The 12847-nt window shown below is 33.1% G+C and overlaps 1 protein-coding gene across 1 annotated transcript in view; it reads right to left on the bottom strand.

Annotated features, from left to right (window-relative positions):
- Window positions 1-8702, bottom strand: part of LOC139973992 (techylectin-5B-like) — a 116180-nt gene extending 107478 nt beyond the window's left edge. Inside the window, exons 1-6 of the mRNA XM_071980903.1 lie at window positions 8583-8702; window positions 3488-3533; window positions 2898-3070; window positions 2375-2642; window positions 1847-2058; window positions 1361-1675 (exon numbers count right to left, since the gene is read on the bottom strand). Of these exons, the coding sequence (XP_071837004.1) occupies window positions 1361-1675; window positions 1847-2058; window positions 2375-2642; window positions 2898-3070; window positions 3488-3533; window positions 8583-8660 (1092 nt within the window). The 5' untranslated portion in view covers window positions 8661-8702. The remainder of the gene's footprint in view (window positions 1-1360; window positions 1676-1846; window positions 2059-2374; window positions 2643-2897; window positions 3071-3487; window positions 3534-8582) is intronic.
- Window positions 8703-12847: the final 4145 nt, after the last annotated feature.

Genomic DNA, 12847 nt, shown 5'->3' with positions numbered 1-12847 from the left:
ATTTTTAGGAATTTCTGGGGCGTATGCAGACTGTCAAGAAACGTACTCGCTCTAATTTACATCTTCAACACGTAAACTTATCAGAACGTGGAGTCCCACGAGGATGTTAATGTTAATGAATCGATATATCGATATATTAAACTCAGAGATTAATTGATATCATAAGCATTACATAGGGATAAAGTATTTCGTTGGGCTGTTGTTGCACATATGGAGAAAGGTGGTTGGTTAAGCTAGTCCTATAATGTTTACTTTCCATATATTTCAATTAACTAAGTTGTTAATAATTGTTCTGATGGTGGAGATTACGCAGTGATGGAAACCATTGCATACTTCTAAAGCAGTATCTGATAAGCAACGACGAGGTCATGTAAATCAAAGATTTACAAAGATTTGAGGATGAAAATGTAAGACAATTGTAGTTTTAAACTAAAATTACATATTTAAAAAAAAATAATGCCGCCTAATCGAGTTTGACATCAATCTATTATAGAAAATCTTCATTCAAAAACTTTTTCTATAATCTGAATATAAACATGTTTAGGAATTTGTAATTGTCTTTGGAGTGGTTGACTGCTATAGGTGGACGTTCAAACAATTATGTTTAGCATAAATAACAGCAATGTCCCTATGAACGAGTGACACATGGTTTATTATACATACCTGCAGTTCCACTGTACGTTCCAACCTCGGTTAACCGATAGTTGTCGCTTTCGTCGTTTATCCCAAAAAAGTCAAACTTGGCGTAGTATGGAGCCCCGTATCTATTCACTAAGTCAATTCTGATTTCATATCTCTTTTGGTTAGTCAAGTAATAAAGTTTATCATTTCCGAGCCAAAAATTAATATTTAAATCTCCAAAGCCTAGCTTATAGCTGTTCCATCCAAGGAAGAAGTCCTCACTCCCATCGACCCGTCGTTGGAACACCTATTAGATTTCAAAAGGAAACATCGTAATTATAGTTTGTAACACAAAGTTGCATAATATTGGTGGCCTCTCGGATGTGAAATTCTGAAATCTCGTATTCTTTAATTAGAATACCTTTATGGTAATGTGACCCGCAAAACTTTCAATCTAGGCTATACAATGAGTAGGCTATATGTGAAAAAAAAAATCAGAATTCCTCAGAAGGTGAAGATTAAACACGATGGGATTCGAAAAATGCATGAATGGCAATAGATTGCGGTACAATTCATGTTAAAATAATATTAAAATTATCCGACATAAGACATAGATCGGTGAAAATTCTGTTAACGATTAAGTCTTACATCAGATAAATCCATTCCATTCCAAGTTCTACCAATGAACTATATAGTTTATAATGTAATCTCCATGTCTATCGTAGGCTATAACACTTACGGTCCATCCTCCTCCGTCAGTCATGTTACAGTATACCTCAAATGCTGACCCTGTCCATCCAGTCGGTTTGATTCTGTATATACCGTTGTTTCTGGTGTTATCATCATCATAAATTTCCTGACAATCTTTTGGAGTCACTGAAGTGCAAGTTTCACCGTCTCCTCCGTAGCCATCATCACAATAACATTGTCTTATGTTATTTATTTCTTCACAGTTCGCGTTAGGGCTGCATGCGTAACCTTCATCCCAGATGATCTCACCGTTAGTACAAACACCCTTTCTGGTACATCCAGCATTCACGAAAAAGTCACCTTCCTGTCAGAAAAATGGTTGTTGATATCACAATATGCAGTCATCTCTTACTCCAGTTTGTAGCAATTATTTAAACTGAGATTAAAGTTATATATAACAAAGTAGTAACGTACGTTTTCTACATTAAAGTAAAGAATCGTTTTGCTTTCTGTAATGGATAACTCCGGTACTTACTGGTACGATCGTCTTTCCTTCCGATACGTAACATCCACATTGTTTAGGAGGTACACAGTCAGATCCCTTCATGAAGAATCCATCGGGACAAAAACAGACTTCACCATCAGTACAGACCTCATCCTGACAGATTCCTGGAGCTTCACAAGTTCGTTGACACGCGGTACTGCAGTTATCAATGTCCATATTGCTGGGACAGAATGTTATAGCATCTGTAAGATAAAATTAATCGGAACTATTATTACATTAATGTTACTAGGAATGTATGTTACCTAATGAAAAGAATTAAGTGTTTGATAAATAAAGTTCAGATGTATTTTTGTATTTAAAAGATGGTTGACCATAGATGGATGTACCAAATGGGCCAGAGAGGTTTGTCAGTGATATTCCCCTGATGACCCTGCATATCTGTCATCTTATGAAATGTTTGAAGACGTCACGAAACAATAATCTCCACATACATATAAGCTTTTCATGACATGTGGGTATGATATTGCGTTGTTATCTAATTTATTAGTGATAACTCACCAGTATTCTCTCCAGAATAATTTCCGAGTTTGACCAGCTTGAAGTGACTAAAGGCGTCACTTATACGGAAATGATCGTAAGATACCCGAATAAAGTAACCCTCTGATGTGGTTATCTCAATCACCAGTTGATATTTCTTCTGGTTGGTCAACAAAGACAACTTCTCGTTGCCGAGCCAGAATTCATGAGAGAGAAACCCGAAGCCAGACTTGTAGCTGTCCCAGTCGCGCCTGAAATCGATGGATCCGTCGATGCGCCTTTGTATTACCTATGGACAGAGTCGTTACCGAAATGGTTTGCTGATCTTTCATTCGGTGCTTTAAATTTTGGCATCAAGCACAGCCGTCTTGATCTTTACTCAATAAAAAAAGAACGTATTTTTTTCTTACCACCATCTTGTAACTTGCAAATATATAACATGTTCACCGAAATAACTAACAACGTAACTACTCTCCCAACTGCTGTGAACATTTTTTTTTTGTCTGAAAATTGTTGATATAAGAGCAAGAAACCAAAGGCATACCGTCCATCCACCGGAACTGTCGGTGTTATCACAGTAAACCTCAAATGGATCCGGATAACCATCTGGTTTGATCATGAAGACACCGGAAGAGTTATGGGATGAACATTGCCCCTGTACTTCTCTGCAATCTCTCGGATAAGTCGATTGTTGATAGAAGAAAAATGATGATTGACCTATGATGTGATGGAAAAAAAACTTGACTGCATTAATTGTTAACTTTGCATATTTCAATGGTTTACGTATATAACATACAACACGTTCTTATTTCTACTATTCGAAAGACCTTACACAAGTAGTATAGCAAAAAAGGTCTGACTTTAACATATAAAGTGCAGTTCACTATGTACTTTACACTTCAACAGACATATCTGACATGAGTTCTGGCGACTATTTGTAATTTGAATGCCCGAAAACACCCCAAATCACTTTCCATTCTCGTCTACTAATACTTCAGACAAAGCCCCGCAAACCACGCCCCAATTCCTGTGTATATACTCCCGTTAAAGTTTACATGATAAATCTAATGTTACAAGGGTTTAGTTTTTATTTAAATTACATGTTTGGAAACAAGAGGGGTTAGCATCACTCACCTAATATCTTTCCATTAGTAGATCCATCACTTGTCTGTTGGGCACTCTAACCGAAGAAAAATTCATATATGTAAATGAATAACAGGAAAGTGACTTTGTTGTTTTTAAACAATGAAATAGAGCAAAGAAGTTTATGGATAAAACATGATTCGAATCAGTGACCTCTGGATGTCAAGCTCTGAAAAAGATTTCAAACTTTTTTGAAAACAGGTTTTCATTATATCACCGAGTTAATGTGAAATATGTGTCCGATTTACGTTGAGAAGTATTACTGGGAATATTTACTGGGCGTACTTGAATACATCGTTTAACAAAGCCATGGTGATCGCCGGTGGGATAGATTTGGGGGTCGCGAAGAGGTCGGTTACTATGCAGGTCTATGCAACAATCTTGTTATTAAAATTGAAAATATTGAAATTGGTTCAAGTCATTAAAGATTAAAAAGCAAATATATTCCAATTGACATTAGAGGACATAAAGGGGGTTGGATGATGGACACATATCACTCGACTCGCTTTTATCTATTCTTAAGTTGTCCAAAGCATAGAGTGTTTGAATCTATTAAGAAGAGTAAATACATATAATAGTAATGTAATGTTATAAGAAACATGGCATAGGTTAACACATAACATAATTCAGATAAACAGCCTAACTCCACTATAAATAATCAATACTCATAAATCCTTCGACTGCTCGAATGATAATGAATCGAAATGCAAATTACATGTGTAGACTAGCATATCAAAATGATTCTACTAAGTTGTGTTTACGTTTTTACAACAATAGCTCTTCCTTCTACAATTCTAACTTGCATTCCCAATATTAAACCTTCCTAGTTGACAATGCAATATTTGATATAGGCATTGTCGTTCTTTCCAAACAGAGAGTAATCTCAATCTTTGCATCCGAAACTTTGCATTAAAGAGAAAGAAATTGACGAGGCATTTAAAGCGAAAATGCATTGATTTCGTTAACATACGGATATAGTTTTGTACCAACGAGGAAACAATATCATTATACCTAACTATAGTTAAACTCTGATAATTTCTGATAAGGTTTTTAATATCCCTTCGAAAGCTTAACTAAACTATTTTTGTGAGGGGCGGGAGCTGTTAGGGAGGGGTAGGATTTAACATTGTCGTACTAGCTTTGTTAAACAAGACGAAATCAATAAAGTGAGGAAGATTGAACAATGCACATATAGTTTCAGGTTTTGTTGTACAAACATATTAACACTTGTATTGAAAAAGTGACTACGGAACCAGAAATAGCAAATTAAAGTATAGATTTTTTTAGCTAATGATTACAGAATAAATATATTACCACATTTTTTTAAAGAAAATTCTTTACGTGGCTTTCCCTTTAAATGAATTGTTATTATTGTATTTTCCATAAAAAACACAAACATTGCTCCGGAATTCAGTTTATTTTGAAAAGGAAATACTTTTTTATAATCGAAAATGGCGTATTAAACTTCAGAGAAAAATATAGATAACAAGATATTTTTATGAAAATTGCAAAATCTTCTGCTGGCTGACAACAAGATGTGACAATAAAATTCCTCCATATTTTGTTATCTTATGGTTGTTCAATTTTTAGCACTTGATTTGGGTGGTTATTTAAATAATAATTAATGACGTACAAGCTATTTATCTACGAATATGGGATTGGTGTATCTGTTAGTTGTGATCAACTTGAAATAGTCTGGTGCCTTTTTAAAGTTGCTATGACATACTCGCTTATGAAACGTATACGAATAACTAAACATATCGCTTAGCTAATTTAACAAGAATAAACAGTGGTAGCCGATATGTACACACGTATCGTCAATATATTAAGTATCAATGTTCAGCAATATACTTTCAGTGTTAAATTACAAACATCTCGTCGCTGTGATCTTAATTATTAAGAGTCTGACATAAACAAAAAAAGATCAAATCAACAAGTCTTGAATTTTCGAATATTTAAAACAGTCTCAGCCTACTTAGTTGGATATAAGGTCTTTCCAAAACGTATCCTGTATCCCGGAATCTTTTACTCTAAGTAAGTAGTCGAGAAAAGTTATCGGAACTTATATTGTTCGAAACCGCAATGAACTAAGGCTGGAATGGGTTACGATCTGTTGAACCAAGAATATATATAAATCGCGAATCATATTACTTTGTAGGAGCTATGATCAATACTCAAAAAAAGTATTAGACAAATGATAATTTTCAAATTTCATTGTAATTAAGCAAAATATGTGTTTTCTTTATTTTACAGCACAAATTAATGTTTTAAATTTACTTAGGATCTTCTGATTTTTGTTGTAAGTCTTATCATGGTGGGAAATTGTGGAACAATACGCAAAATTAACAAAAAACCACATACTCTTGTAGATAGTCGAACGTAAGAACAAACAGTAACAACTATAAGAAAACATCAACATGGTTGCATATTACGTTGCGGAATACTTTATCTTACAAGTGTATAGTTGAACGTATTACACTTAGTAATTAGTTTGACAGTACATATTACGTCCGTTTCTTAATTTTTTGTCCTGAAACGAAGGTAGTAATATGCAGCTTACTTACGATTGACATAGCTTTGCACTGGTGAAGCAAGTCTCACAGGAACTTTACCAGTACTAAAAAAACTCATATTGACGATACTGTTCTATGTTTGAAAAATTATTGTGCCAATTTTTCTTTTTTAAATTGTTTTAGTCATAACCGAACCTTTAACTTTAAGTGACAAAGAAGAGGTCCTTTTTACAAAACATTGATTTTGATTTTTTCAATTTGTCTTGTTTGAGTTATTATAGAATTTTCTACTTTCTTGAAGCTACACACAAAATATGATTTAATAGATCATATTACGACAATTTACAATAAACGTATGCTGGTATATACTTTTATTTGAAATTCAGAATATGCTCTATTTACTTTCTGACTTCTCTCATCCTTGTATCATCTTAAACGAGTTGTATACATTTTGTAAGACTACAATACATTAAATGAAGAAGCAGTTGACAAGAATGATATGCCAATGGTTCTCAAAGTTTAGAAGGTGAAATCATCTTGATTCATTCTTTCGCCAAATCGATGTGCAATATGACTTATTTGCTTTTTTCTAAATCTTTGAAGGATATAAAAATGTATCTATGGGTTAACTACAGAGGCTCTACAGATTCTACAAATATTAAGAAATATTTATTAAGTTGCTTTAAGTTTTATTATAGACTTTGCGAAAAGGTCTTTGTATATTTAAATGATATATATTTCATGTATATTTGCCTTTTCTCATTTAAATTTGGCAAATTGGACAAAACTGTAAGTCCAGAAATTTTTACGTCTTGCATTAACTTTAATTTTCTTTATCCTCAGTAAATCATGTAGAATTTTGCGCTAAATTGGTTACTCAATTAAAATTTAACTTTGTTATTTGTCCATTGCTTCATTGAAATTGATAGATTTCTGTTAAATAAAGAAGATCCACATCGGAATACAAAATTGGTGGCATTATAGTAAATCATAAGTTTCAATGTGAATTGAATTAGACGGATGAAAACTATAATTAATATCAAGTAAAAACATTCTTTTCTCGTTAATTATTATAAAGTTAAGAAACTGAAGCGAGATATTCAAAGTGTGGGTATGTAAATCTTAGCTATAACGTTTCTATTAATATTTAAAACTACCGTATTTGAATTACACTATCGGTAAAACTTGCATTTATGACAGTCTGCATTATGTCTGATTTCATTAATGATAAAATCCTATTGCAAATTTTAGCACGTCTTTTTTAAACACAGCATAGTTCTGAAATTGTAACTATAAGAGATATACTATTAACAGGTTCACTTTTAAAGTGAAAGGTAGGAATACAGGTTTATGAATTACTAACACAACAAGAGCTCAATATTTTATACAACTTTTATATCGTTTTTATTTAAAGAACTTTGAATGTTTAACTAGATGTTTGTGTCTTAAAAGGTTCCAGAACGTTACTAAGTTACTAGTAATATTACAATTATTTATCGAATTTGCAACAAAAAAATCCATCCTTATTATCCAATCTTTTATCTAACACCTTTACTTTACATACAACAGCCTTCTTTACCACTTTGCAGAAATTCTAAAGGTTAACGCTTTAATTTCTGATATAAATGTAAAACATAAACAAACTTGAAAGCATTAGATTATTATTTCTTGATTTGTTAAAATATAGTCAAAAGGAGACTTTCTGTTCAAGATTTGATTGCTTGTCTTTTGTTTTAATTTCGAGACTCTTTTGTGGTTCGTGGGGAGTTTAAAATAACTTAAGTACTTAATTTAATCTGAAAAAGGTTTAACTGAATCAACTTCAACGTTAACTCCAATTGCTGAAATATACTTTGCGTTTATTATTATTTTGTTGAATTATTTGTCACACACTTTTGAAGCGATACAGACCATCATTTTTATTTCGATACAGACAAATACAGGATTCCAAAAGATGAACATTGTATTGAATTTGAGGAATTATGATGTCTCCATTTCCAATATCATATACAATCTTTTGAACTATCAAAACTTTACTTTAAAATATAGTCAAAACGAGAATTGCTATTCAAGATTTGAACGTTTTTACTTTGTTTTAATTTGGGACTCTTTTTGTAGGTGGCTTAAAATTAATTTTAAGTATTTCATTACTCTGAAAAAAGTATATCTTAATCCACTCGAACGTTTACTCTACACACTTCAATATCCTTTGCGTTTATTTTTTGAATTATTTGTTACGGACTTTTGAAGCGTTACAGACAATGATGTTTATTTCAATACAGATCACTACAATATACCAAATATTAACATTGTACTGAATTTGAGGAGTTATCATATCTCCATTTCCAATATCGGATATCATCTTTTGAACAATCAAAACTTTAGTTTCAAATTCTGTTATCGCGCAAGTACATTAAAATATATATACTACGACAGATGACTGAAGAAGGTTTATAATGAAATGCGTTTAAAATTATTTTCTGTATTTTCTGTGTGCTACATTAGAAGACACCAAAACAGAATTGACTTTAATGCTGGATTTAACTAAAAAATATAAAAGTAATACAACTTACCGATTCACGAAAAACGAGGCAGCTAGTTGTCCAAAGGAATAATAAAAATTTGAACATTGAATAAAACTTGCTGATCATTTTGACGAAAGAGTGAAATATTTTCTGGTGACTCGCCCGTCTCTGATTTCAAGTTGATAGTGACTTTCACCTCTGTCGATGAAATAATGTACCTTGCATCGAGTAATTTAGTATGTACGGTAGAAAATACAAAACATAGTTCACCTCATTTAAAAAATGCATTTTAGTAAAATGGTAGTTTCTACTATATGTTATTCTTTACGCGCGTCGGTAGACAGAAGAACAACGGAGTCAAACCTCTTTGGACAAGGAAATCGAGACTACTGATATCGTACAGTACAAACTATGAATCAGCCATCTTGATATGATTCTTCCCCTCGTGATCTCTTTCGGGAAACACAACGGTGATTTTCGGTCAAGTCCATAACGTAATACTATATAGCCGTGGTCTGAAATGAATATCATTGAAATTTAATTTAATAAAGTATTTCTATATTCAGAAGAAAACTTAACTGTAGAAAAAATGTTAAAAGAAAATTGTTCATAGGAAGCCAATCTAGGACTTATCGAGGTTCTAATTTCCCGTCAAACCCTGCACTTCTCTTTGACTCCCTGAAGAAACGATGAAAGAACTACGATATAAGCTGACAGTAAACTGAAGACAGCAATTTACCTAGTTGTATATTACAAGTAAGGCTATACTGGTGGAGAAGTAAAACTAGCCACACCATATATAAATGGTGAGAAAAGGACGCAATCGATTAACAGTAAAGTCCACTTGAAAACATCTACATCAAAGTCTATAGTGATTCGTGTGGATATTGTTACTTTATTAATTGTATATTAATACACTGGTCTGAAGACTTACAGAGGTCTGACAATGATGGTTCAAAATATTTGTTGATTTATTTTTCTTTGCCAGAGCTTATGTTTTGTGAGTAAAAAGTGAGTAAAATTGAATCATGGAAAATAAACTTCGTATCCTTTTTCAAAGAGCTTTTTACTTTTTCATGTTTAAAAGAAATAAGCGTGAAAGCACGATGTTTTTAAATATATAAACATGATAGAGCTAGATTTTCGGATAAAGATATTAAGGTGTGACGATGTGACGATGTTTGAGCTGTATGGTTGTCAAAGTGCGAGTCTGTTGAATTGGTGCTGTGAGTTGGTAAATATGACAAACGTAGTACCTATTCCAAAAATGAAGTAGGCTCGAAGTTTAATAACAATAATGATAAAAGTTGCTTCGGGGTTCTTGATTTATGTAGAATTCAATGCTCTTACAGTGGTCGCGAAGCAAACCAATATAATTCAATATCCCACACAATATAAGCCTAGTCAATTCCTCAAAAGTGACCCACTTATCAAATGGAAACCACCTAACTGTTACGGATTCAAACGACATACTTATAAACTTTTGCGTTTCTATTTACTTCATAGAAGATGATATTGCATTAGCTTTCTTAATATCATTCTTTGATTCTTTTACGCTGATAGATAGGGTTAGTCGATAGGGTTACTAATATGTGTAAACTTTGAAATGAACATACCAATTTATGTCTAACAGAGGCAGGGACTATATTATCAAGCCAACCTAAATCAGTATAACAGACATTTAAAATCGTTATTGGAAAGAATATATATCTTCAAATATCCTATTAGATAGGATTACTAAAATATGTAAACTTTGCAATGATCATGACAATTTATGTGAAACAGAGACAGGGACTACATAATCAAACATACGTGAAACAGTATTACAGACATTTAAAACTCGTTTTAATGGGAAAATATATATCTTCGAATTGGATCTTGAAGATGACCTTGGAGAATCTGTACTAATTACCTACAGATATAAATTTAGTTTTAAACGACATGTGATCTAAAAAAACTTTCTAAAAGCACTGTTTGCAGTTGAATTTGATGTTAACACTACGTAGCTTAACACATTTCCACATTAGAGTCAACTTTCAATTGAAGTATCCCAATATATGTGATATTAGCGTTCATGAGCGAAGAAATATTGGGATTTGAGTTAATCATCACTAAGAAGAAATATATAAGATCGTGTGTTCGCCGGAAGCAAATCCTTGAATGTAATCAAGGTCCTATTTGTTTGTCTTGCTGTCTGTATAGATTATGTGTCAAGTACTCATTCAGAAAATGTTCCATAAAATTACTAAAACCCTACGATTTTGTGTTAACTGCATCCTAGGTTGCATGTTTGTTCATAATTGTTGTTACAAAAGTCAAAGAATTTGCAGACATTGTTACCTATATAATTGTTTATGTTTGCATATGAAGCTCATTCGAGCGGGAGGGAACTGCCACGTCCCTACTCTCTGCTGATAACGTGTCAAAAATTTCATTCAAATATTTGAGTTGTATTTTTAATATTAAGGATTCATTATTATTTCATTGGATTCTGTTTTACTTATTTGCATTAAGTTTGCTTGGATTGCAATACAAATTCTTGCGTAAACATCTACAAGACCAATACGTGTAGGTAAGCCATGGTTAAAGTTGGACAATCATTTGTTATTCGCTCACGAAATAGTCGACTGGAATAAACTGAACCTCGTATAACTTAGTTATGACGTGCACCGATACTACTAACGCATTACTAATCGAGGCACTGGATGTTATTTCAGTGTTATCAACAAATGTTATCCAATAAATACGGGGCAGTTTGCCGAACTGTGTGTAAGTATGTAGTGATTTACTTATTATGACGACTGCAAAGTATTTCGCCCCTATTATTCTGCTTATATGTTTGTGATATGTCTTTGTTAAGATCGTTCTGCTTTCCTTGTTTAGGGCAACTCCCCATTGAAGTTGCTACTTTCCGCTTAAAGGATTTGGATGCTTGGATGAACTTACTTCTTTACGCCGCCACGAACTTGAAAATCACAAAAAAATAAAATAAACACCAACCTAGAACCCATATTTCTTTTGCCGGTCAGGGATCGTATGTTTCATTCCTTTAAATGTCACTGAATTATAAGCCGGACTAGTGTTAATGCCTTTAAGGACTGAAGCTTAGAAACGTCCTTTCCTTGGAGAGTAAACATGGACTACAGCTGCCGTAGAACGGTATTATGCACATTTTGTAAATATCGGTTGGCGAGAAACTCTAGTCTTGAAAATGTTTATTCTCGGTATTCCCATTCAAACAGTCAATTATTTGAAATAAAACTCTCAAATATCAACTCTGTCGTTGCAAAACGATACAATTTGGGAATCTTTTGTATTTAATAACATCTCGACATACGCATCAAACTCAGGGAAATCTTGTTTTACACAAGTAATACATACATTTTCTTTACAAATTGCAGAAGATGAAAGCTTAGCGGTTTGACTTGTTGCCTAGAAATCGGTCAAAATGAAATGATACTTGAAGTTTTAGTATTTCACACCTTATATTTCAAGTGATCTATTCTTGTTGAATATTAGGGAATGCTTATTTTTGGTCAAACTTATATTATTTTTTTTCACGTGATGACATTTTTTTATACATATTCGACCTTCTGTGACGTAATCTTGTGGTATTCTTCTTTTTTTTTAGTTGAAATATGAATATTTTATTTCCTCTTTTCTTGAGTTTTGTGCATTTGATTGAGATCGAGCAGGGTTTTTCTACTGTTTTTGTCACTGCCAACGGTGTGTTAAATGATAGCGTCCCATAAAGTACAAAGAACATGTAAATCGATTGCGTCCCCTGCAAACTCCCTAACCCCCAGCCCCCAGCCCAACCACCGAGTCACCTTCCAAAAAGTGAAGCAATAAGCTCCTGAAGTAATGTAAAGACCTATTTCTCCCTAACGAAAGTGATTTTCTCCAGCATAAAATTCTTCTCATTTACATTATTTCTTGCGGAGGGTAAATTTTCTAGAACATGATATCTTAAAATTATGAATGTTCATATGCAATTTACAAGGTTTGGAATGTACTATTTCCGGCAATCTGGGGAAAGCATTTTGCGCAAACTTTTCTGGCTGAGCTACGCCCCAACCGATGCTGGCGATCCGCTTAGATAGTCTCCTGATGGTCCCTTTTGGGAAACTGACCATCCACTAAAAATATCTTAAGAAGGACACTGGTATATATATCTAAAGCAGCACTATGTAACATTTGGACGATGCATAATGTTTCTCGATATCACTCAACTGCCCCAAGATATTCTACCCTGGCTACGGACCTGTAGTATCTTTATTTTATAGGTTTTATGTTTCAGATAAATTGAATGT

The sequence above is a fragment of the Apostichopus japonicus genome, chromosome 9 (genome assembly GCF_037975245.1).
Source record: "Apostichopus japonicus isolate 1M-3 chromosome 9, ASM3797524v1, whole genome shotgun sequence".
NCBI lineage: Eukaryota > Metazoa > Echinodermata > Holothuroidea > Aspidochirotida > Stichopodidae > Apostichopus > Apostichopus japonicus.
This window is presented reverse-complemented; position numbering and strand designations above follow the sequence as displayed.